Raw genomic sequence first — 24,372 nt, 5'->3', positions numbered from 1 at the left:
CCAGTCTTTTGGGTTTTGTCTTCCAGACATCTGAAGCAATACAGCTTTGAATTCTCATCTCTACATATAATTTAACAATTTAGAAACACCTGGAAACTGACTGATTGGATTTTAGGAGGAGATCTATATTCTGGATTTCCTAATTTAAAATTGCTTACAAATACAAACGTGTTGGAAAAAAGTCACAACTTAAAGTTACAGGCACCAATGTCTTGACTAAAAAGTCTGTCTTGTTCTGGTAAATATTTCCTGTGGAGCAGCAGATAATAAAAAATGCCTTCTCCTGCCAGAATCAGTTGTTGTTGGCTTTCTTTCAAACTATTAAAAATACAGGTTACTTTCATCTACGTAACAGTGTTTGATAGAATAGGACAAGATGCTGCAGTTATGTGTGGTAACAATGTACAGTTTTGAAAGAGTGGCATCAGGCCCAGGTATCAATCCTTTCATGGGAATGTAGCATTTGGAAAATAATTTCAAAGAGCTGGCAAAGGCAAGAAAAAAAAAAGGACAAAAATCAGTGAAATTACAGTAAGACTTCCACTCTTACTAAGAAATTTGAATTAATATGGGCTATAATGTCTACATGAGCCACAATGACTAATTTCTTAGAAAACTCTTACTCCACTGTTAGCATCTACATGGTATTAATTTTCCGAAGTCACTGCTAATTATAAAAGTTTCACAGATTCATAGTACCTTCAATTCATAGTACCTTCACTGATAAAGACTTTTGTCCTGTTTTCCTCTCCTACCTCCTCATGAAGTACTATCTTTACTACATTGCTTTGGAAATTTTTTAGTGCTTCATTGCAGTCAGCAATAAATCTTCTGGGTTTAGATCTCTTCTGGTTTTAGCTCTACAGTTATTTTTGTTTGTTTCCTCCTTCCACTCTTCTGTGGTTCTTTCTCTCCATCTTATGCATTCTCTGCTGACTTCCCAGGTCCCAAAATCCCAATAGTGATTTTCTAATCCATTTCTAGTCAACCAACTCTTACTTCACTTCTGTAATGCTCCACATCAACAACTGTGCAAAGATGAGTAACATACCAGGATTTAGTGCTACGTTCAGTTTTGCACAAACAATTCTGTGTTTTTATAGTCATATCACTGACAGTTTATGCAGGGCAAAAGAATGCGTTAGAGATTTGTGTCTTATCCCAAGGTTAACTGTTTATTATTGAGTCTATTGTGAAGAACAGCACAGGGAGTTCTTCAAAGCTGTGTAGGAAAGCTCACTTCACACAGTAATTGAAGGTCACCTTCTGCATTTTATGGCAGAAACTCACGTAGGACACAGTTGTCCTATACAGGGAAGGGAGACAAGGACTGCTAATTTTTACACACCTGGATTCAGCAAACAAGGAGATGCCTTTGCGTGGGCTTTTTTTTTTTTGTTGGCTTGGTGAAACTATGTGCATGCTAATGCATCTGTAGCTTAAGAGTCACTAAGTGAAGCCTTCAAAATGGGAAAATCTATGAAAGCAAGAATTCAAACACAGAAATGCAAGAGTAAGTTTTATTGAGTGATACAAAACTAATGGCATTACAATTAAAGTTTGAGCTTTGCCAGAATACTAGTTTTCTTATTTTTCTTTTAAGTGCAACAAATCAACTATTCAGAATACTAATCAGACTAGTAATTGTTAATTTCTCTTCAAAAACTGCATAGTTAAGCAGTTGTACAACAATATATAAATTTCTGCAAAACCCTGAAGAAAGATTTGATGTTTTTTGCATTGAATCTAGTGGCAAAGGAGATCACCTGCACTGGTCAGATTCTAAGTGCCTTTTACCTCTTTTCCAGCTCTGTAAGAGAAGATAAACAAATGCTTAGTTAATGTAGTAGACATGACATTTTCTATCTGCAGTTATTTTCTTTATTAAATTAGTATAAATTAGCAAGAAAAAGGAAAGGAGTTGCATAAGCTATGCAAATATTATGGGACACAAACCCATCTGAACACCGAATATGGCTACATAAATGAAAACAGCTGAGGTATTTATAGGATACATAATTGAGATTTTAACATCTGGTGATAAAAAAACACTCTGGTTTTACTGCTTTTCTTTATTATTTTTAACCCACACATTTTTGATGCAAGTTTTTTAAAGGCTTCCTCATATTTCAGAGAAGCATTCCCTAAAGACATCAAACCTGGTGTTATCAAAACCAACACAAGAAATGGAGATAAGAAGGGTTATTGTGGTCTTCCTGGAAATATTACAGTGGAGAATAATAAAAGTAGAAACAATGATCCCTGCATGGCAGACGAGACCATTTTTTTTAAATAAGCAAATAAAAAAAGAAAAAACATGAAAGAAACACAGCAAGATATGTAAAGATAAAAGCATATACACTAGGGGATGTGGCAAAGAGTACCACAAAATCACCTCGTCTGTTAATTACAAAAGCATGTAAAGGAACATGTTTTTCAGTCAATACTGTTACTCTGTTAATCCTGCTTATTACAAGTAATGATGAACTTTTCTTAATAAAAAATGTCTGTTTACAAAAAATACTAAATATTAGCAAAATACTACCTATAGTAGTAAGAACAGTGATATGAATGAATGCGACACTAGCAGATTTACTTTAGTTTCAGTTAGTGGTGTGAGCACTCAGCTTCTCCGTAAGGGGATGGCTTCTGTAAGGCTTCTTCTGTCTATAAGGGGCTGAACTACCTATATTTGGCAACTGCTGCACAACAATTTTAAGAAACAGCTTGTTCACTTGTGGTAAAGTGACAGGGAGAAGACGAAAACAGAAAGACAAAAAATTACCTATAGAATCAATGTAATGCCAGCCAAAGAATTTACGTTATCTGAAGACATTTGTTTGCCAAAGTCTACAGGGCTACCTTAACAGTTTCAACTACATCCTATAGGCTCTCCCTGTAACTTATGCAAAAGGTCACAGCCAAAGAAAAGTATAAACTGTGCCAAGCCATGCACAAGTACAAGTCCTTAGTCTCATGGGATTAAATATTTGCTGTCTTCAAAAAAGTCAGAATGTTGAGCATCATATTGTTTATACTGCAGTTAACTGAAATTTACTAACATGATTTGTATTAGTGGCCAAGTTAAACAGAATATGCACAGTCAGCAAGATGCTGATCTTAGCACTCAATTTCAACACAACTTGGTGTTCATCTCTTACAGAGATTTGGCTAGAGACAGAACTCTGATACAGAATTGAGGGAAGAATGTGTGACAAAAAAAAACTATGAAATCTACAGTTAGTGCTATTACACAATTATACAGTATGGGTGGAACTTTTTTGCTTTTATTTACCAGCATACTTCAAGCTTTAAAGTACAAGTTGTTTTTGCTACTGTGTGTTTTTTTTCCCCTACAACCTGAACTGCAAATTATTTTTTAAATTAGAAAAAATCAAGCTAACAGGTCAGCTTGGAGCATGTTACCTCATGACAGTCTCAGTTACATCAACAACAGATAAAATTACAGGTATGTAAAATAACAATACCTGGTATTTTGTTAATTCTGCCTGCAGTAGTTTCACTTTGGACCTTTCTTGCTCTAATGCAGCATGAAGTGTAGTTACCTAAAAACATACAGAATATTCATTTATAAAGTATTCATTTATAAAGTACAAGTTTATCAAGTCAATTTAGTTCTCCATTAGTATCATGTGGACAAACCAGTAATATGTGCTGGATTCAAGAAAAACTACCAACTACAAATAAAACATTCTTTAATGACCATTATTTCCCAAGCAACATTTACAGGTTTAACTGTGTAATGCTGTTGAAAGCTATAAAGTTAGAAACTCTGCTGACTTTTGAACTCTACATTAATTTCTTCCATAGAGCACTTAATTGGTGCAATATTATGCAGTACAGATAAGCTTACTACATCATCCTTAAAAATTACTACTTGATAATAAGTTTAGACAATTTACTAAATTGATAATAATTTAGATGAGTTAAAGGCTTAGAATAGTAGCCGTAAACCGAAACTAAGCTTAAAAATCTTGTGTGCTCTTCACAGCGGTGGCTTGCCAAAGTCATGCTTAGAAGTCATCTGCACCTCACTCGTGTTTATACAGCAGCCTTTTCCAAACCAGAGACTAGAATCAAACAAAAACAAACACAACAACAACAACACAACCTCCAGACCACCACCACAAAAAACAATGCTGAAACAACATACAGAAAAAAAAAAGCATCTTCTGAAGCACCTTTCAGAGCTTCTGAGCTTGGGTTACTGAAGGATGACATCCTTAAAGCACTATTGAAGGCAAAATCCTTTCAGGCGTGCTGAAGTCTGCTGTCTTTCCAGAAAGAGTTTTAAGTTAATCATACCAGAGGTTTACATGTCATCTGACACACATTTCATTAGCACAGCGCTACATAACATTTTTTACTTCAAGCAAGTTGTGGTTTCAGCTTCCTCCTATCATTGCCTTGAACAGCATTTTTGAATTACATTAAGAAATCCTTGCTTACCTGTAAGGTCAATTCATTTTTGATAATTTGTGATTCATTAACCTGTAGGAGTATTTCTGCTTTGTCTTTCACTACAGAGACAAAAAGAGACAACAAAGCGTGAGGATTTTTCTAGATCTGCAGGTCTTCATCTGCAACAGCACTGTGATGTTTCTTTACTTCACTATTTTGGTACTTCTGAATAACTCTGCCTTCACTAAGACAACAGAAGATGTCTATCAAAAATAGATATTAGCTACCAATGCCATTAGTAGCAGCTTGAAAAACTCTGAAGGTTAAACCTCAACCTCGCACTACTTATAAAACAGTTAACCCTGTACGCAAATTTTGGAGACAAAATACAGAATACTCTAACTCTGTACAAGATCAGATCTGGTAAAACCACAAAGTTGCTTGGCTTTTATATTCCATCACTATTCCACATACATAGAAAAAATGTTCAGAACTTTCTCTCTTTCCTTTCAAGATGAAAACATTTATACTTGGCTCAGAACTGACTTGAAGTAATAAAGTTCCAGTGAGTTAACATTATGAAACATTCATAATATCATTGCGAACTACAAACAGCTTAGCTTTTTTATAAACACACTTTGCAGAAAAAAAAGATTTTTTTAACTCAAAAACCTAACCCAGAGAGGAAACTACATGTAAGAACTAAATTAAGAAACTGAAAAGCAAAGGCAATTTTTTAAGGCAATTGCTGTGCCTGGTATCACAGACCCATCCAATTACTTCATACAACATTAGGGATATTAAGGGATAACTATGCCTAACACATAAAAAGATACTAGAATATTTACATATGTGTATATATGTGCATAAATATGCACATCTGTGTATATGTATTTTTTCAATCTTTGACAAAAACTCTGAATTATGTGAGCTATGAACAGTGTTACAACAGAAGAGAGCTATCATCATTTCATGTATAATAGGGTTTAGCTGTCCCTATTCATTGCATGGCAAAATGCTTGATGTAGAGTGTTTCCAACCGTTCATAGCAGTTTGCAAATATACAAGAACTGAACATTTACCAGAATCAAGGCCACTTGAGGCTAATGAAATCAGTCCAGAACAGATCAAGTCACTAGGAAAACAAAGTCCAACTCAAAGAATCACGTTACCTAAAAACATAACTAAGCAGTTTAAATTTCAAAGAATGATCTCAAAATGCAACTGATATTTGATTATGTATTATCAGAAATGCAGTACTGTGTGGTCCAAACCCTCAGTTTTACTGGAATTGCTGCAAATCAATGGCTTCCTAGTTCTTTATAGTCACTATGACAACTTTTTTTTTTTTTACGCTACTTGGAAAGTTTTTCCAGGTTTTTAAAAGAACTTTGAAGTTTCCTGATAAAACCCTTACTTACTTTCACCTTCTTGAAGCATATTCAGAAGTTGTGCATTTCTTCCTTTTACTTCTTTATACTTTGCCTGTATGAAAGAAAATAAATTATTACCTGTATACACTATAAAAACATTCTTTAAATAACCACGAATAAAAGGTTTTCGGGTTGAAAATCATCACTGCTGCAGAGAATCTGATTTGTCTTAGATAAGTAACAACCAAAGTAATGGATACATGACAGGTGAAATGGGTGAATAACTGAAAGCCCAGAAATTAAGGCAACCACAAGCCTTAGAGGAAGTTAAAATAAGAGTTGTGTCAGTACAAGAACATGCATTTAGAGCTGCTTGAATTATAAAGGCCTGTTACATCAAGGGCTTGATGGTTTCTTGCCAGAAAAGCATTCAGACAGCACACAATTATAAGCACTTTCTGGATAATATGAATAGTTTTCACATTACTTGGTGAGTAGAATAAGATCTTGCTGCTCTACAGACTATTTCATTCAGTATTTTTAGTTTGTAGTTACCGTCTCTCCTTTTCAACTCTTTAGAGGTTACTACTCAAGAACTCCTTTTTTGGTATTTTTCCAATCCGATACACTTTCTTCATAAGGCAGCCTTTTCCTTAACCGGCCACCAATGTCCATTATAGCCATGTATCTTAACTAAACTTATTTTTCCTGTCATGAATCTCTGGTTCCTGTAGGCTCTTGACAGAAAACTGCACATGAAGTTCTATTTCAAACATACTTTTTTTTTTTTTTTAAAGAAGCTATCACCTCCCACTCAGAATATCAGCTAGTCCTCACAAATCTTACTCCCCCTAAAAAGTTGAAGCTACTGCTTACCCTGCAATGCACTGAAAACATGAAAAAAAGCTATTAGTATAGTTTGTGGAATGTCCAGTTTCTTTATGTCATGGAACCATGCACATGTTCATATATCCAGTAACTGCAGCCCCACCACAGTTTGTGTTTTTTGTTTGTTTTAAATAATAGCACTTCCAATATTTTTTTTTCCAAATTTTAAATAATAGCACTTCCAATTCCAGTATACCAACGCACTGTATTGCAGCCACAAACAATAAACATTAACATTTACAAGAACTGGAAGGAAATGAAATGGCATTTTAACAGATGTGGTATCTTGCTTACACTTAAGCAAGACCTTTGATGGCCACCTAAAACTCTGGACTCCCTGGACAAGTTTATAAAATTAAACAGCTGTATCATCATCTATCATCTCACCAATATCCGTATGCATTGTCTGTACTCTGCCAAATGCAGTGAAGTGCTAACAGTGGTAAATCTGAACAGATTTATACTTCCAAAAAATAACCTGGGGATTACAACTCTAGTACACAGTGAAAACAGCTTTTAATGAAGTTTATGTCTTTATTAATACCAGTAATAGTCCTTCTCTGAAGCATCAGAAGACTCCCAAATCAACCTGCTCAATCTACCTTAAGCAATGGATAAAAATCATAATAAAATAATTTAATTCCATGCTGCTTTACTCTTTTTGTTGCAATACCAGTTCCTCGTGGACTTTTTGCCCTTTTTGCTCTAGATACTATCCATACAGTGTTAATACTGCCTGAACACATGGAAACAACTAGAGGCATTTTTCCTAGCTATTCCGGTATATAGCAATATTGTGTAATTATTAAAGAGCAAATCTATTTTCCTGGTGTGCTTCAGTATATATTGAGCCTGACTCACTCTAGTTTTACTTGTATTTTAATAGGAGAAGACAGAATACAGAATTTCATTCTTGCTACACCACAGCTTTAAGGGAGTCCTCTTAAACCTTTCCAAATACTGTTCTCTTTAAAGAGAGATACCAGAGAGGTAAAGAGAGTCCACTTCAGATAGTGGACTGAATCTCTAAACAAAAACAACAGCAAAAAACCTACAACAAATAAGTAGTTACTAAATGCAAGAAAAGCTTATTTGAACTAAAAAAAAAAATAAATTCCATTTTACAAATTGGAGAAGACCTGAGGAAATCCCACTTCCTGCCCTAAGCAGAGCTAACTTCCAAGACAGATCAGGTTGCTGAAGATCTTGCCTAGTCTTAGATTACTACTTTGATTTTTTTTAGACAATGAACAAAATAGCAACACTAGAAAACAACTAGTAACAGATATGCCAGATACAAAGTTTATTTCTGGGTATTCTGCATTGATTCTTCTAATTATTATTAGATTCTTAATTTAGCAAAAAAGACTACTTCATGTAGTAGGAGTGGATTGTCTTTACAGAGCAAAAATAATCTCTGTCCAAGTTAAACCATCTCTACAGATTAATACATACTTTATTTCAAAATGGATAATAAGACACAACTAAAGTTAAATTTTGTTCACTACTTTAAAGCTTTTTAAGCTACATACCTCCCACTGAGTTATTATATTTTTAAGTTGCTGAATTTCTGCATCTTTCTTTTCAAGCTCAAGCTTTAGTTGTTCTGTTCTTCCATCTTTCATAACACTTTCCTGTAAACAAGCAAGTATCATTTATTAATAACTGAGTCATGTGAATTCAGTTCTTAGGAAAGGCAACTTATTTCTCTATTATAAACTAGATTTATTTTTTTTAATGGAAATTGGATCAGAATACCTTCACAAATGCCAAAAGAATAAATAAGAAATGCAGTAATAAGTATTGGCATGTTCTGTGAGGAAAGAAGTATTTTGATCACACGTGATTTAAACACCTCTTCAGATTAATAAATGTATTAAAAAATGTGTTACAGGATTTTGTCTGTTTTTGTTCGTTTCTTTGTTTAGGTTCTTTAAGATTATCCTGCTTGTAATTATCTCTATCTTCTCTCAGGTGCTCTCTTCTAATCACTGAAGTAGTTTCAAAAAACTTTTTCATTTCAGAGTGATTTCCGTTTTACATGCCTGGTTGTACTCATGAGATGTGCAGTTATCTGTTTCATTGCAGTCAGCAAGCTGGTCTCTCCTTTTTTCTCTTTTAATTATTTTGTGAACATCATCTTCTAGTCTGTTGAAAAATCTTCCATCATTCAGTGAAGTCTGGGGAGAGCTCAGCTCCTGTCAAAGGTAAACATCATAACAGATTTCCCTTTACACAGGTTATTATTAAGCTTCATGCTTCAACATGCTTCAAAAATAACTTAAGTAATGGAAGACAATATCCTGATATTATTTTGTTTTGTACATCCTGACGATATTGTGATTTCTACCTAAAGAATACGATACTAGTTGAAGAGCTAGAAATTAAAGGTCATCATTTAACTGATCATGGGATTACACGAAAGAATTAAACTAGATTTAAGTACTTTTGCACTATGCCCTCACTGTTTTGTTTCACTTCACTGTTAACTGTTATTCCCTTTAAGAGCTTTAATATTTGTGCACTGTACCACAACATAGTAACATTACAACACTTTCTTAACCTATTTTTGTTTGTACTACGATTTTTATTTTTGAACATGCAAATTTGCAATTCTCATCAAAGTTTAAGACTATCTGAAAACTAAAGAACTAAGAGCTATCTCTAAGAAAGCCAACACTAAGTTCTCAAGTACTACACTACAGACATACATCCCTATTAAATCTGCATCTGTAAAAGTTTTCCAAATGCAGATCAGCCAGTTTGGGAATATATAGCTGTTTGTCACTACAGAGAGTGCCCAAGTAATTACTTTCTAAATATAAGAATTATTCTTATTTAGTAAGAAAATTTAGTTGAATAAGAAAAAATTAAGACTTACCTCATGTTTTTTAGCAAGGTTATCTGAAAAGAATAGAAAAAAAGAAATGACAAGAAGTCACTGAAATCTTATATAGCTCACTATTAAAGCAAGCCATTTTGAAAAGCGGGGACAAAAAAATAGTATTGGAGTTCTTCAACATTAATCACCTCTCAATGCCACATTAAAAAAGTACAAAGCATTAGAAGTAAAGATTATAAAGTGCATTTTGCGTTAATCTCTATATATTTGATTTTTTTTCCCAGTTCTTTCACGCTATTTAAATCAAAAGCAGCATCCCATATACATTTGCTTCAGTTAAAGTGGAAGGCAATGTTTTTGGTACATACGGCTACAACTTTTTTTTTTGTTTGGTATTGTTTTTAACTCAGGCTTTTATAGCATGTTTCTCACTGTATACCTGAATGCCTTCCATTGCCTCGTCTTAAGATACTAACGCTATGCTATTTATCTTTTTCTTATATTCAAATTCTCTGGAAAGAATGTGATTAATAATATTGTAAATTTAAATAGAAAACATCCTTAGAAAGAGGATGTTAGAAAACAAATAACTTTCTTCCTTTTCCAGACTCTACCTTAAACTTACTTCTTCACTAAATTTCAGAAGCTTTTCTCTATAGACAAAAATTAAAGAGTTCTAAACACGTAACCAATAACTAGTATATAAAAATTCTTTCTGTATTTGCTTATTTTAATAAAAAATGGTATTGAAGAAAGGCAAACTGACTTCCTATTATTCAAAACAGAAAAACTCAGTTGCCTGAAGAATGTGGACGTACTACATCACTCTAAAAAACACAGATTAAAATAGACACAGTATTTGAGTTTACTTCCCACCCCAGGGATACATTAAATTATGTTTTCTTTAACCTCTTCTTTTTTTTCCTGCTAATTTAACTGGTCTACTATTATATAATGAACATTTAGATTTTAGACTTTGTAGGACATATTAACTTCAACTCATTTAGTGTTTGTTCAAACACAGTATTAATGAACAGAGACAGAAGGTCATTTTGCTGTTAGCATACACACTATCAAAATTCCAAGTAGAACAGCTCACATGGTATGATAAGGCATACCTATATTACTGTCTGACTGAAAATCTTTCAGGGACACAGTGAGAGGTTTGTCTTTTCCTTGCTGGTTCTTTCTTTTCTCTTTCTTATTCACAGACTTTGACTGAGGTGAAGTACATTCATTGTTTTCATATTCCTAGAAGAATAAAGTCCCACTGGTATAACTTTCTTCAGTACCCAAATATTGTTTTACCTGAAGCTTTATAAAGGAAAAATATGGTGATGATATATTAAAGGAGACTTTGGCCTGAACAGGAATTTGCAGGCTTCAGATTGGTTTAGAGTGTAAGGCACACATCAGCAATTTAGCATCGGTTCTGTTTTCTGAAGTAGAGCATTGCTCTTCACTAAATCACAAATGAATTATCCACCTAATACCCCCTCAATCACCTCCACAGTTTTATATAAAAACTCAGACTGAGAATATAAGGTAATCAAATGCAAGAAAGTTAGCACTGCCTTTAAAAAAAATAAACAGGTCTATTGTATCTTCATTTTATTCTCAAAATATGCTTATTCATTCAGGAGGAGTAAGAGTAATTAGTGTACAGCAATGCTCTAACAGCTGTCTCCTTTTGAAATCAGACAGGCTGGTACATGATATCCACTTGAACCTAAACAACACCTCCCCCCCATATCTGCATTAACATTTTTAGCAAAGTGTCACTGTCCCAGATGTTTTGTTTGATTTTAGCCCAAATAGTCTTACGGAAGAAATGGTATATAAAAAAATGGAAATTGAGTACTTTTCTTTCCATGAAAACAATGTTTTTAACCTGTACTCATGTGTACTGTTTATTGAAAGGTAATTCTCAAAAAGTCTGCACAAAATAAAAAACGCTACTATGCCTGAAGATTGTCTTCACTTTCAAAAAGAACTTCTAGTACACCAGTTAAAAATTTAACTCTGGGTTTTAAGCATTGTGGTATTCTCCCTCCTCAAATAACTGAAGTATGAATATATTTGCAAAGAAGTGCATGCGTACATTTTATTTCTTCATGATGCATAATTATGGTTAAACTTGCATTTTTTGTAACATTTCATTGTCTCCTGAGTTATTGCTAAGAAGCAAGTTCCTGTTAGAAATTAAAATTTATTTAACCATACTTTTAAAGAAAACTCCTCGGTATTTTGTAAGAACCACTCAGAAAATAGCAGTCTGAAACAATCTATTCCCTGACCAGCTGAGGGAAATGTATACAGCTTATCAGAAATAAAATATTTAAAACAGAGAAAAGTTGTTAGTGAAAATGCAAGTTTTAAACATTACTAACAGTTTAAGAGAAGTCAGTGCTTTGATCTTCTGACTCTCCAAGTGTGCCAGATTTGTTCTGAGCAAGGTCAAGATCTGTTGTTGTACTCTTCACAGGCCAATTAAAAACAAAACAAACAAACCACCCAAAATATTTTTTGATATGGTTTCTCTCAAATCGTCTATTTTTCTAAACCTCTCAAGGATCTGAGGAGTGGAGGCAAACAATGTAAACGAAAGAGCTGTACTCTTAAGAGTGATTTACTTTACTTTTAAAATTCGAATCTCAAAAACTTCTACAGTTTTTACATTAAGATGAATCCCACAAATACCTTTTTGTGCTCTTCATATTCCAGTTTGCTCAGCAGCAATGCTTTTTCAAGATCAGCTTCAAACATTTCAGATGTCAGCTGAAGAAACAAAATTAACATTGCTTGTGACTGGTTTGTTAAAACATTAAAAAAAATTAAAAAAAGGCAAAAAGAGAAAAAGCAGACAGAGACCACATTAAAATTTCTGTTCTGATGCACGTATCAGTAGAGTAACCAGAAAGCTTCACTGATGTGAACATGGCGTTATTAAAAACAGATAAAACTTTTTGTATTATGAGTAATAAAGTAACTTGCTTTGGGAAACTGTTTGATAGATGTAAGCACACAGTGTTATAAGAAATCTTTATGGAACATGTATCCTGTCTTGAAGACTTGTTTATGAGATTTATTTCAGCCTAAAAATAAAAATCATTTTAAACAAAAATCAGAGGGATGCTAAGGGATTAAAAGCATCATCATCAAAAGATCATCAGAAAGTCTTTCATTGCAGTGTTCTTTCATTGCACAGAAAAGAGTAAGCATCCTTTTTTTTTTTTAATCACTTAACAGGAGAGCAGAGCTAAGCCAACCTGAATGATTTTGAGATATTTTCCTCTTCTATTTCTGAGAAAAGAAGTGCAGCATGCGGCAAGGAGAATGGGGAGCGAAAATTGGGGAGGAAAGGTTTTACAGAGACAACAGTGAGGTTTCTTCTGTTGATTTTTGTTTGCTTTCCAAACTTCCAAACTTATTTCTTTGTTTTCTTTCAGTACTAGAACCAGTTATTAGGAGTTTGTTAACTGACAGTAAGTTAAACTGTCTGAAATTCCCCCCCAAATCAGTGAACTGCTTTTGCCCGCAACTTTTGAATCCATTCTGACCATGATAGTTATCTACCAAAAGTTAGGACTTTTCTGTTACACAGAAAAGCTCCATATGAACATGAAAAAAAGAGAGAGTGAGGATAGGGAAAAAAATACCAAAAAGAGAACATTTAACATACAAAAATATGGTACATTCACAAAAAGATGAACATAGCATTCATCACTTACTGTGTCTGTAAGCAGTAATTTAGAATCCTGTGGGCTAAATAATTATCACAAAATGGTGCTGCCATAATGTTACTATGAATATTAAAGAAATGCATTATGTGATCTCTAATACAACAATAACCCTATCATAATTAATTTACCTAGTGGCCATTCAGTTCTGGACAGGGCTGAGCACGTTCAAAGCTGTCTGTAAGCAGAACAAAGGTCACTACTTCTAAAGCACTCCACTGAGCTGCTGCTTAGACCTGACTATTCTCAAAGACAGTCATCTACCCAAAAGACTCCCAAGCACATTCAGTTCTGCTTTGGCGCACATAGTCTTAGTTTCAGAATACGCTCATTATTACTTAAACCTATCCAAAATCCAGAAACCACAGATTCCTTTTCTTATGTACTCATGATACACTTCTAATAACTAAGCTCTGAGTACACATCATACCCCTCATAAATAGAAATCCATATACAAAACTTAGTGACTCTCTTCAAAGCTTTGCTGAAGAAAGACTAGTATCATCCATCGTATTTACAAAATAGCTCGATAGTTTGGACAAACTTAACTTTTGATGTCCTCTAGTCAAAATCTTATAGAAGGAAACTGTCATGCAGTATGGCAATTTGAAAGGTTAATATGCCAGGAGGAACTCTTCGTGTATTGGGAGCTGCTCTTTGTGGAAGTTCATCCCTTTCTACAGCATCCACAGCAGGGAGCCACTGTTTCTCATCTGGTGCTGAGTATCACCCTCCCTTACTGTACACCATTCAACATTTACCTCTTCATTAATACTGTATTATTGGACAAGGGAAACTGTGGAAGTGATAGAGTAGGATTTCATGCCTTCTGAATGTGAACAGTTTGAGTCCATATCTTTTTTCTCAGATAAACATGTGCAAGTTGCCATTTGAACCTTCCTGTTAATCAGTTTCTCCCATTCAGAGATGTTTTTATTAAATCTGATGATACTGTCAGTATAATTTTTACCCCCGCCAAAATCAATCAAACAAAAAAAAAACAGAAATCAAAAGTTAATAACACTAACCAACATTCGATGCAAGCTTTTGAGATGTATATGATATAACCAAACTGAAGTCCTCACCATTTTCACTTGTGTCTTTTTTTCCCCATCATGCAAGGAAAACAAAGCCAATTCAATGCCTGACAGTGCTGTAATTTAGCAGTGGCAGCTACAAACAGTGAAATAATGTAACAATTTTAAAAGGAAATTATTGATTATGCTTATTTTATTAAGAATATCCTAAGATACCCACTTGATGTTATATATTTTGTACTATGGCAAACATTTTCATTGTTGTTCTAAGACCGGAATCACAAGTGACAATTTCTTTTCCCATCCATCAGATTTTAATATTCACATTTTAAGAGTTTCTGGGTAAAGTAAGAAATTCAAAGTAGTTCTGGACATTTTTGGCACTTTGAGGTCTAAAACCTGATGTTTTAAATCATATATGAACCAAAAAACTTCACCGTAACCTCTATGGCTGTCTGAGAAACCTGTAGTGTATGAGTTCTATCAGTAAATTGAAACAATTATTTTGTGTTTACACTGCAATTTAACAGTGATTATGCCAATGTCATCTATTTCTCTAAACATTTACTGTAGCAAAATTAAATTTATCAAGGCATTTGTTGGAAAAATACTGATGGTCCACAGTGTACCTCCATTCCTTACACTCGGTCCATTGTAACCAGAGAAAGCTGTTCGAAATATAGCTGTGCTACGGAACAGCCTATTTTTCAGTCTCAGAGTTGTGACAGAATTTGGCTATTTCTTTTCCTCATAAAAGTGAGACAGAAATGTCTTTAGGACTTTAACAACTGTATGTCACTATAATAGTAATCGGTCTAAATTTATTTTTAAAACAAAAGAATCCCAAGGCAACTTCACAATAGTGTAGCCTATGTCAGTAAGATCAAAATGAATAACAACTTGTTTTTTATAATTGAGTTTACTTCATCTGACCATTTCACCGTCCAATAATAAGACAAGATTCTCCTTTTTACCTGAAGTAATTGCTTAATAGCATGCAGAATACAAAAATTTTACCTACGGGACAAAGCAAACCTGCACCTTAAAAGTAATTCTGAAGCTAATTAGCTCTGGAAATTTTCAAAAAGGATTATTAGGTCATTACTCCACTGCTAGGACAATCATCCAGAAGCCTGCAAAGGTAAGAACTTGGATATATTCTGTTTAAGGAAGAACCTATATTAAAGCATTAGCAACATATAAAAACCAAGGGCAGCATCCAACTGTCAATCTTTTGTCAATATAGCTTTCTATATTTTCTACTAACTGCAATGGGAAGCAGTTCAATACAATCTTTTTTGGTGAGATATAAGTTGAAAATCTCTAAATGAAAATATCATCCTACTAGCTGCCAGCATAGGAGTTCATTAGTTTCATGAAATACTTTTTAATTCCAGTCAGTGTCACTTATCTGCAGTTAGCCTTGAAAAAGTTTATGCAAAGTTAACTACTCTGAAGGACGTAACAAGACAGTCAAAATTGCATTACCCACAGTGAATTCAGATGTCTGAGGTTCTATAGGGATGAGTTAAATGAAGAACAAACCTGCATAGCAGCCAATCAATTTGAAAGAATCTCAAAAAAAGTGTACCAGAACATTTCTTTAAACACTACCCAATAGATGACCTAAAAAGATTATTTATTTGCTCGGCTCTGGTATTTTATCCTAAAATAGTAGAAGTACTGCAAACAATTCAAAACATTAATATGCAGCATGATACAAGAAAATCACTATATATTCTTCAGTACCAAAAAGGAGTATTTCAATGCCAAATTAGAGTCAAGAACCAAAAAGGTCTCTTTTAACCTGTGAATTTCCACTGAAACTTTTCCTTCCATGTGGCAGTATTTTGTTGCTTCCTCTCCACCCATATCTCTTTATCCATAAGACTTAACTTAATCAAGAAATGTATTTCAGGAAAGTCAAAAGACAGCTAAACACAGTAAGCTGTACCTGCTCATCTCTTTGTCTCCACTCTTGCCAGTTTTCTTCCTGAGAGTCCTTCTGCATCGTAGTATGCAGTTTTTGTTCTTGCTGAGATAGACTGCCTCCATGGGAAGACTTCTGAGGAATCTTTTTAAAAGCAAGGTTTCTGAGCTGAAAAACAGTTACGTTTCATATTAATCAATATGCTAACAAGTACACAAAAACAACCTTAACAGACTAGCATATAAATATATATATATATCTTTCCTGCTGAAAATACTTTGAACAAATCTGAATAGGTAGCGGTGTCCTACAGTTTTCATGTTCTGTCAGACACTACTGCTTGCTCACACCTGAACTAAATTAAACATAATACCAATAAAACTGTGGTATACTGTTTTGGCATGGGTGAACAGAAGAACAAGATGTTCAGGCAGAAAAAAGAATAATGTAGATAGTCCTTATAGCTTGCAACAGGTCATATTTACGAACCTGCAATAAGAATTGCCCTTAATTACTGCATCATATGGATACAATACTGCCACATTTAAAATACCTCACATAATTAGAAAATGTTGTTGTGACGACCTGCAAATTTTGCAACTCCTAGACATTCACAGCTAAAACATAAACATTAACTGACACTGATTATTTCACTGAGTGAAAACATGAAGGCATGAAAACAATCTAGTATCAATTTATCAACAGGGACTTCCTTAACATATGCTTTACCCTACCTACTCTATAGCCTGGGCTACATCTGTGTTTAGTCAGATAAGGTACACAGTAGCTTGTAAAATAGGGAATATCCTACTTTCACGTAAAGAAGTAATTTTAAAACAAAAGAAAAAAATGTAATCTGTGATTAAGTAGTTCTTCTTTCATATGGAAAACAAAAAACAATGACTTTTCAGGGACAGCAAAAACTATTTGAGATAACAACCTTACTCACTACTGGAAATACAATCCCTTTACCTCATTGGCCTCACTCTGCTGCTGTTCTCTCTTTCTTCTCCTTTTCTCTCTTTTCTTCACATTTGTAGATCTACTCCCTGGCGCTAGAGATTTACCAGCACGTCGGCCACTTCTGGCTTTTCCAGGCTCCGAATCAGTATCACTTTCCAGTTGTAGTAAGGCAAAACGAGATGCAGTGGTAGGGACTGAACTGATTATAGCAGATTCCATTGCCATGTCTGAAATTCTACTGAGCTGGCTTCTTTTAATTATCAGTTTCCTGGGAAAGTAGCACAGAAGTTAGAATGAAAACATTGTTTGATCAAACAAGCAATAATTCATATCATTTAACCGCAGAAGTTTTGGCTCAGAAAGCATAGGACAGAGCTGGAATTGTGGGAATGAGGGAGAAAGGAAAAAAAAACACGGTATCGTTTATTTATATTTTAACTGACTATACCGTATTATCTTAGGTATCTAAAGAAGAATTACATTAAAAAAACAATCTAACAAACACATTTTAGGCTAATACATTGGCTCTTGAGAGATTTAGTGCAAAAAAAAGAAGGCTCCAAAAGAAGCTGGTCTTCATGTTCTGGGGGGAAAAAGACACAATAGAATAGAATAATTTAGTGCTTAAAAACTGTTTCAGATGCCATCCCCGGAGCCTGAAAAACACAATTTAAAAATGAAGTTGATACTATGCATATGCAAGCTCCAGTTTTGGGTAAGCAGCCTTATCTCTTCTTTTACAAGAAGTTTAATTTTGTTCACAAGCCACTGGAGATTCAGCAAGCAGTTTTCTCCACAGGAAGGTGAGCCCAGCACTTCAGCCGGTACTGTCCTCAAACATCAAGTTCACCTGTTCTTACAGCAAAACACAGAGGATATGCTGGGGGGAGGCAGAACTAAGTAACACTTATGCCTTCTGTTGTCGCCTGTAGCTAAAAGCAACACGTACATACATCCCTGTGACACCATTCTAAAGATCGAATCGTTTACCTAGCATAAAAGCTAGATCCTGGGTATATCCATGTTTGTCAAACTGCAGTTTTCCGTGCAGAGTTTAGTCAATTAGCAGAATATTGAAAGTGATGATATCCATCTCTGATTATAAATTCCATAGAAAACAGACGTCTAGATATGTTGATGTATTATGACAGAGGTGTAGTGAGATAATACATACTTTTTGAAATTGCTGTTCAAAAGGAATCTTTATAGTTTGAAACAAGTTGTTTAGTTATCTGCTTAGATAGCCTACAAATCTGTTGCTTGTTAACTACTATTATAAAAAAAACATGAGGCTCTACAGAAGTTTCAACAGGCTCTTTTTACCCCTTAACTCCAGAATTTCTCAAATCCAAAGTTCTGTAGGTGCTCCATATATACTCCGACATGTCAGCATGCAACAACAGCATGGCAGAGACCATTACCCAAACTAATTATTTAAAAGGAATATGTCATTCCATTTTTCAGAGATGAAAGAACCACGCTCTATTCCTAAGTTTACAGAAGAAAAAAGGTCACAGTAAAGAGCATTCTTGTCATACAAAGTTACTCTACTCCATTTCTTTCAAAAAAGAGAAAATGAAGCTGGTCATCTTAGGAGAAACTGGCCATCGAGTTGTGAATCTACTTGATGCTGATGTTCAGAATATCTGATCAGACCACAACTACATATCTAGAAAAAATAGGTCAATCACACCTAAAACATCATAAGTAATTCATATTTGTCACTCTTTCAATGACAGAACAACAAGGTAAGTTTGGATTTTTGTGCAGACAAGTCTGTGTACGTATGCACGTGTGCATACATTTACAAATATTTTAATGCTAAATAACTATATAGCTAACCAGCTTAGGAGATTAGTTAAAGATGAGAGACTTTGTGCTCTTACTAGCTGGGCATGCAATAAGTTGAAACTTGAAGCTCAGAGAAAAGATTACAGGTGCATCTTTACAGCAAGAAAAAGCACCAGAGAAAAGTGCTCAGTCATGTCACACAAGAACTTATGATACTGGACATTGCTCTAAAGCAGACAACGCTAGAAGTTTGCAGACTCTCTGCTGTGCTTGGCTTAAGAAAAAAGTGAACTATACTATGACTCTTTCTTCAGTAAAAGCTTGGAATTTCTTGTCTCTCTCTACTAACTGTGGTGTATTTTATATTTCATGTAAACTGTTCAACGGCACAACGCAGTCTTTATTAACAGTGGCTAATGGTGCCAAATACTTCTTTTTGCACATACAATCTGAAAACAATCACATGTAGCTGAACCTCTACACAGCTGTGTAATGTGGCTGCGAACTCCCTTCTCCTTCATCTATAAATACTCCAATACAATAAGTATACCTTTGCTGTCTTACTGTAGTTGGCATCTAATTAAGAGCCCAGCTGCCAAGTACATTTAACAAGTACTACCCATGGAATTCTGCTGTTCCAATTCACCAAAACACTATAGTGACAACATGATATCAATTTACAAAACCTTATTCCTGAATTATATGTTTATACAGAATAATAATAATAGTAATAATAATAAAAAGGATAGTAATGTGTTTATAAAGTGAACTGCAAATACATGAGATTGAAGGTTATTTTCTAGTTGAGTCTCAGATAGTTGTTAACGTTGCTAATTCAGTTAGTAGGACATTTCAATACTATTCATATCACAGTAGGATCAAATTATCCCACTTCTGCAACACCTAAAGATGGATCCAGTGATTCACCGAGGCCTACCACCATGTCAGGCTTTGTATTTTAACACCACACCTACAATTCTGACAGACACATTTTATTAAGTACCTAGCACTTCAGTTTCAAAGTTTGGCTCCCATTCCCCCCTCCCCAAAAAAACAACGGACTGATACCTCAAAAGCTTTCAGCCAATTAGAGGTGCTTGCTAGCACCCTTCCAGAAGCTGGTGTAGTTCCCCCTACCCCGGGAATTATAAGCAGTGTTATTCTGTATTGCTACAGAAACAACCAGTCGTAGAAAATTAAAAACACACTGGCATAATTGAGCTTGAGGCTGTGCTTAAGGAAACTTTTTGATCACAGAAAGAAAGTGTTCAAATACCACAAAGAGTTTCATAATTCCACAGATCAAACTATGACCTGAAACATCATTTCAACTTCTACAGTAGTTTTCAGGTAAGAGCTTTTAAGTCTGGTAAAATATTGTGAGTAGGTAACAGCCTGTTGCCCAAAGCCTATTTATCTAAATGCAAGACAATTCCTCTCCCTACTACACAGGCTACAGGAAAAATCTGCAAGAAGGTAAAAGGAAGCAAAGCCTGCTGGCAAATATTTGAAGTTGTTTCCATTTGTGTTATGTATTAGCAATAGCCATAGTCTTCAGAGAAGACTTTCTCTAATGTGTCAAGGAAGTAACTAACCCTTCATTCCTATGTTACAAAAAGATCCCTCAATAAGCAAAGTTGCAACATCATAATGGCATGGATTGACAGCTCCAATAAACAACCCAGTTTCAAAACTTTCTGCTCTGCATATCACTAGCAGGCTGTTAGGGCAACTCTCCATGCAGTCTGCTCCGAACAATAAGAGTTGTGAATGCAGCTCATGAAGCCAAAAGTACCTATTACTCAGATTCATGCACCACCAACATAAGATGAGCATTATACACATGTACGATATAATTTTAAGGCAACATTATAGCAATTGTTATTTCTAGCAACTAGCAATTTCTTTTGTTGTTTTTTTTTTTTTAGTGCTTTACTCATTTGTAGGTCATACTTTTCTACAAACCATGTCAGCATACGTGAATGGATTATGTTAGATTTTCATATTAAAACAACAGATTATATCACGTTGGTCCCATTAATGACATGTAACACTGCTTTAGCATATCTGATGCAGCAATTTGTAAGCACACACAGCTTACTCCACCTTAAATACTTGATAAACAGAGACATTTAGAAAGCTAAACTGTGAAATGACTGAAATGAAAAGGTGTGTTTCTAGCCTCAGTTCCCTAAAGTGTACTTAGTACTTCTCAGAAACATAAGACAGGACAATGCCCTGAAGAGCTTCAGTCTAGTTTTAGACATGATGTAACAAAGATTACTGTGATCAAAGTAACATAGCCAGTGTTTCAGTAACATCGAAGCCCTTTTCTGTGTTACTCACCTTAACCCACACTGCAGGTCAAACAGCTCTACTGGAAGCACTGCTGTAAGCCCCCAAAACACATATTAAGAGGAGTGTAATACACACCCAGAAACTTAGTTTGAGCATCAGCAGCTTCCTGGCCCGTGTACAGCTTTGTATACGTGCATGAATTTGCATTTAACTGGCAAGTGTTCAAACTACACTAAGAAATGAACTGCACACCGCAATTTAGGAGACTCTAGGCTGACGTTAGTAGCAGACTTTCAAGCATCTGTGGAAAAACCACACAGCTTTAAATATGGTGATCTACTATTTCAAGGAAAACACGCCGAAGAGCCCAAAAATACAACCCATTTCCTCTTGAACCACTTCCATCTTCAAATAAACTGCTAATAAAGCCACAGATTTACAAAAACTTTTGAAAATACCATCTTCCCACACACCATCTCCCTGTTTCTATTACTAACATGCTTATTTGCCATCATTTATAATCGATACACGTGCTTAGCTAACACCTAAAGTATCGACTGATCTCAGCACTCGCTGGTAAGCCTGAAACAACACCAAGATACACAATACATTCATAACTGAAGGCGCACGTCTATCCTCTGCTGGCACCGACCAACCTTCGCACTGTCTGCGCGCGACAGTATTGATCTTTGGCTGTTTGTACACTTACCACGGCAAGCCCAATCTACTACTCCTTATCAGTGCATTTACAAGAAGCTTTGATCCACCCAGCGGGATCAGCTTTCTCCCTTTTAATAACCTTTGGGTTTTTTTTTTCAAGCCATCTGATCAAAAGCTATGAAGCTGCGTTGAAATGCTCTAAATCCTTAAAATTACTTGAGACCAAGCCATCAGCTTGTCTCCGAGTTCCACGCGCAGCTCCACAGCCACACGCACCCTGCCTCAGAAACCCGCTTCAAACCGCAGCACTGGCGCACGCAGCAGCAGCAGCGAGCACGTGGCAAGCAACGATCCCGGCAGTTTAAACGGTGAACAGGTTGTGAGTGAATTCACTGGTATAAATAATGTGTTTTTTTTTTTTTGAGGAAAAGCTGTTTAAGTCCAGCGTTAAAATGTAAAAGCCACCGGGCAGCCTGCCTTCAGTTTGTTCGCTGGCTGACCCAGGAACCCCTCTTGAAGCTCTTCTCTTGCCCTCCCACCCCTAAGAAAAAAAAAAATAAAAAAAAAATTAAAGGAAATTAATTAAGTTCGCAGCTGTTGCCTGCCGGAGTTTTCAAGCTCACGCCCGACCTCCTGCGCCTGACCGCCGCGGCAGGAGCCGACCAACACCCGGCGGCGGCGGCAGCACGCGTGAGCGAACTGAGGCAGCCGAGCAGCGCCGCGGTGACGGGGCAGCAAGTCCCGAGGAAACTCCGAGCGCTGCTCACGGCCGGGAGCTTTTCATTCACCTCTCCCCAGGGCAGGGGCACGGCGGCTCCGCGCAGGGCAAGGCAGGGCAGGGCAGGGCAAGGCAGGGCAGGTGGGCGGCCGGCGGGACGCTCGCTGCGGCGGGGCCGTCAGGGACGGCGGTTCGGGCGCAGCCCCAACGGCCCGCGGCGGGCGGCTCGGCTCTAACGGTCCGCGGCGCCGGGGAACGGCCGCGGCCGGGCTCGCACCGCCTGAGGTGGAAGGCGGGGGGGGTATGGCGAGGGGTAGAGGCGGGGCGCCGCCGGGTTTGTTTATTCCGCCCGGCCGGGCGGTACGGGGTCCGGCCGGGATCAAAAATCACCGCGGGCCGCCGCCGGAGAGCCGCCGCCCGCCCGCCTGCCCGGCCGCCCGCCCGGCCGCCCTACGTGCAGCGCGGGAGCGCCGCCATGTCGCGGGTCGAGGCGGGCCGCGGCCGTTTGTTGTGTGATTACGGAACGCTGCATGAAAAGGAAACAGTGAACAAACGTAAAAATGTTTGCTGTGTTATCCTTGGTAAAAAATAGTGTTAGAAGTGCACAAAATGTGTATTTGCTGAAGTGAAGCACCACAGATTTCCTTGTGTTTTTTGATTCACTGGAAACCCAGCACAGAACAACCTGATTAGTCAGCACACTGATCCTGAACAGCAGAGTTACCCTGCTGTCTGTTAATAAAACTGTTCAAGCTAGAACTTTCACTCTGATTAAAACCTACTTCCAAGTTCAACAGCTCTATAGTTGTCCTGAATTTCCTGCCCCTTAATCCAAAGCTCATGAATTCCTGAGTTCCTGGAGAAGCTCTGCTCGGTTAGGCTGGTCCTCTCCCCAGCCAGCTCAGCTCTGGGTACACTGGGACAGCCTGCTCCTGTGTCTCTAGGATTTCATTTTTGAAGAAAGTTCAGCCTTGCTGGAGTGCTCTGCCTTTAAAACTGCCTCCCCAAGGACTCTGTCAGCCAGGTCACTAAACGGGCCAGTGTCTGCCTCTGGAAATCCAAGGCAGTGGTTCTGCTAACTGCCTTCCTTACTTCTCCAAAGATCAAAAAACACTACCACTTCATGATGGTTGTGCCCAAGACAACCTCCAACCATCATGTCATCCACAAGTCCTTCCCTGTTTGCAAACAACAGGTCAAGTGGGGCACCTTCCCTTGTTGGTTCCCTCACCACCTGTGTCCACACACTCCAGGAGTCTCTTAGACCATTTCCTCTTTGCTGCGTTGTATTTTGAGCAGACACCTGGGAAGTTGAAGTCCCCCATGAGAACAAGGGTAGCAAACATGAGACTTCCTAGCTGCATATGGAATATTTCATCTGCCTGGTTTTTTTGTTTGTTTTGTTTTGTTGGGGGGGTGTTTTTTTTTTTCCCCGTTTTTCTTTCTTTCATTTTCTTTTTTTTTCTTCCCTCTTCCACATATGATTGCCTTACTGGCCTCTCTCTCACATTCTTCTGTTTGTGTATTGAAATTGCTAGCTCCCATTCATGGTCAACAATTCATCCACTTCTCAAAGATCACAAATGTATCCGATATATTTACCTCCTGTAGTGCTAGAGGACATTGTACTTATGTCTGGAAATGGATACGTATGGCATACAGGATCTAATGTTTGAATGACTAAATCTGTAGTGTCACAGCTGCAGAAAC

The 24,372-nt window shown here is 36.6% G+C and overlaps 1 protein-coding gene across 3 annotated transcripts; it reads right to left on the bottom strand.

Moving 5' to 3' along the window:
• Positions 1 to 1,506: 1,506 nt before the first annotated feature.
• On the bottom strand, positions 1,507 to 22,961 carry GKAP1 (G kinase anchoring protein 1). Of its 3 annotated transcripts, none has more exons than XM_048080486.2 (12): positions 22,733 to 22,961; positions 17,205 to 17,463; positions 16,257 to 16,400; positions 12,226 to 12,303; positions 10,644 to 10,776; positions 9,565 to 9,587; positions 8,729 to 8,881; positions 8,216 to 8,317; positions 5,844 to 5,907; positions 4,471 to 4,541; positions 3,489 to 3,566; positions 1,507 to 1,810 (listed from the first exon to the last, which is right to left on the bottom strand). In XM_048080486.2, the coding sequence occupies exons 2-12, from the start codon at positions 17,418 to 17,420 to the stop codon at positions 1,763 to 1,765; spliced, it is 1,110 nt and encodes a 369-aa protein (XP_047936443.1). In that variant the 5' UTR covers positions 17,421 to 17,463; positions 22,733 to 22,961; the 3' UTR covers positions 1,507 to 1,762. The 3 variants fall into 3 exon arrangements, with proteins under 3 accessions (XP_047936443.1, XP_047936444.1, XP_013051286.1); XM_048080487.2 differs by lacking the exon at positions 22,733 to 22,961 and adding an exon at positions 22,575 to 22,705; XM_013195832.3 differs by lacking the exon at positions 22,733 to 22,961 and adding an exon at positions 21,333 to 21,983.
• Positions 22,962 to 24,372: the final 1,411 nt, after the last annotated feature.

This window comes from Anser cygnoides, chromosome Z, assembly GCF_040182565.1.
Source record: "Anser cygnoides isolate HZ-2024a breed goose chromosome Z, Taihu_goose_T2T_genome, whole genome shotgun sequence".
Lineage (NCBI taxonomy): Eukaryota > Metazoa > Chordata > Aves > Anseriformes > Anatidae > Anser > Anser cygnoides.
Note: the sequence above shows the minus strand (reverse complement) of the source record. Positions and strands in the feature narration are given on the sequence as shown.

Bases quoted from the DNA above. Each gene is read 5' to 3' on its own strand.
- GKAP1 (XM_048080486.2), bottom strand. From the start codon at position 17,420: ATGGCAATGGAATCTGCTATAATCAGTTCAGTCCCTACCACTGCATCT. The intron at 16,401-17,204 runs GTAAAGGGATTG...ACTGTTTTTCAG, and splicing joins AGCAGAGTGAGGCCAATGAG to CTCAGAAACCTTGCTTTTAA. The intron at 8,882-9,564 runs GTAAGTCTTAAT...TACCTTTGACAG, and splicing joins ACCTTGCTAAAAAACATGAG to GAGCTGAGCTCTCCCCAGAC.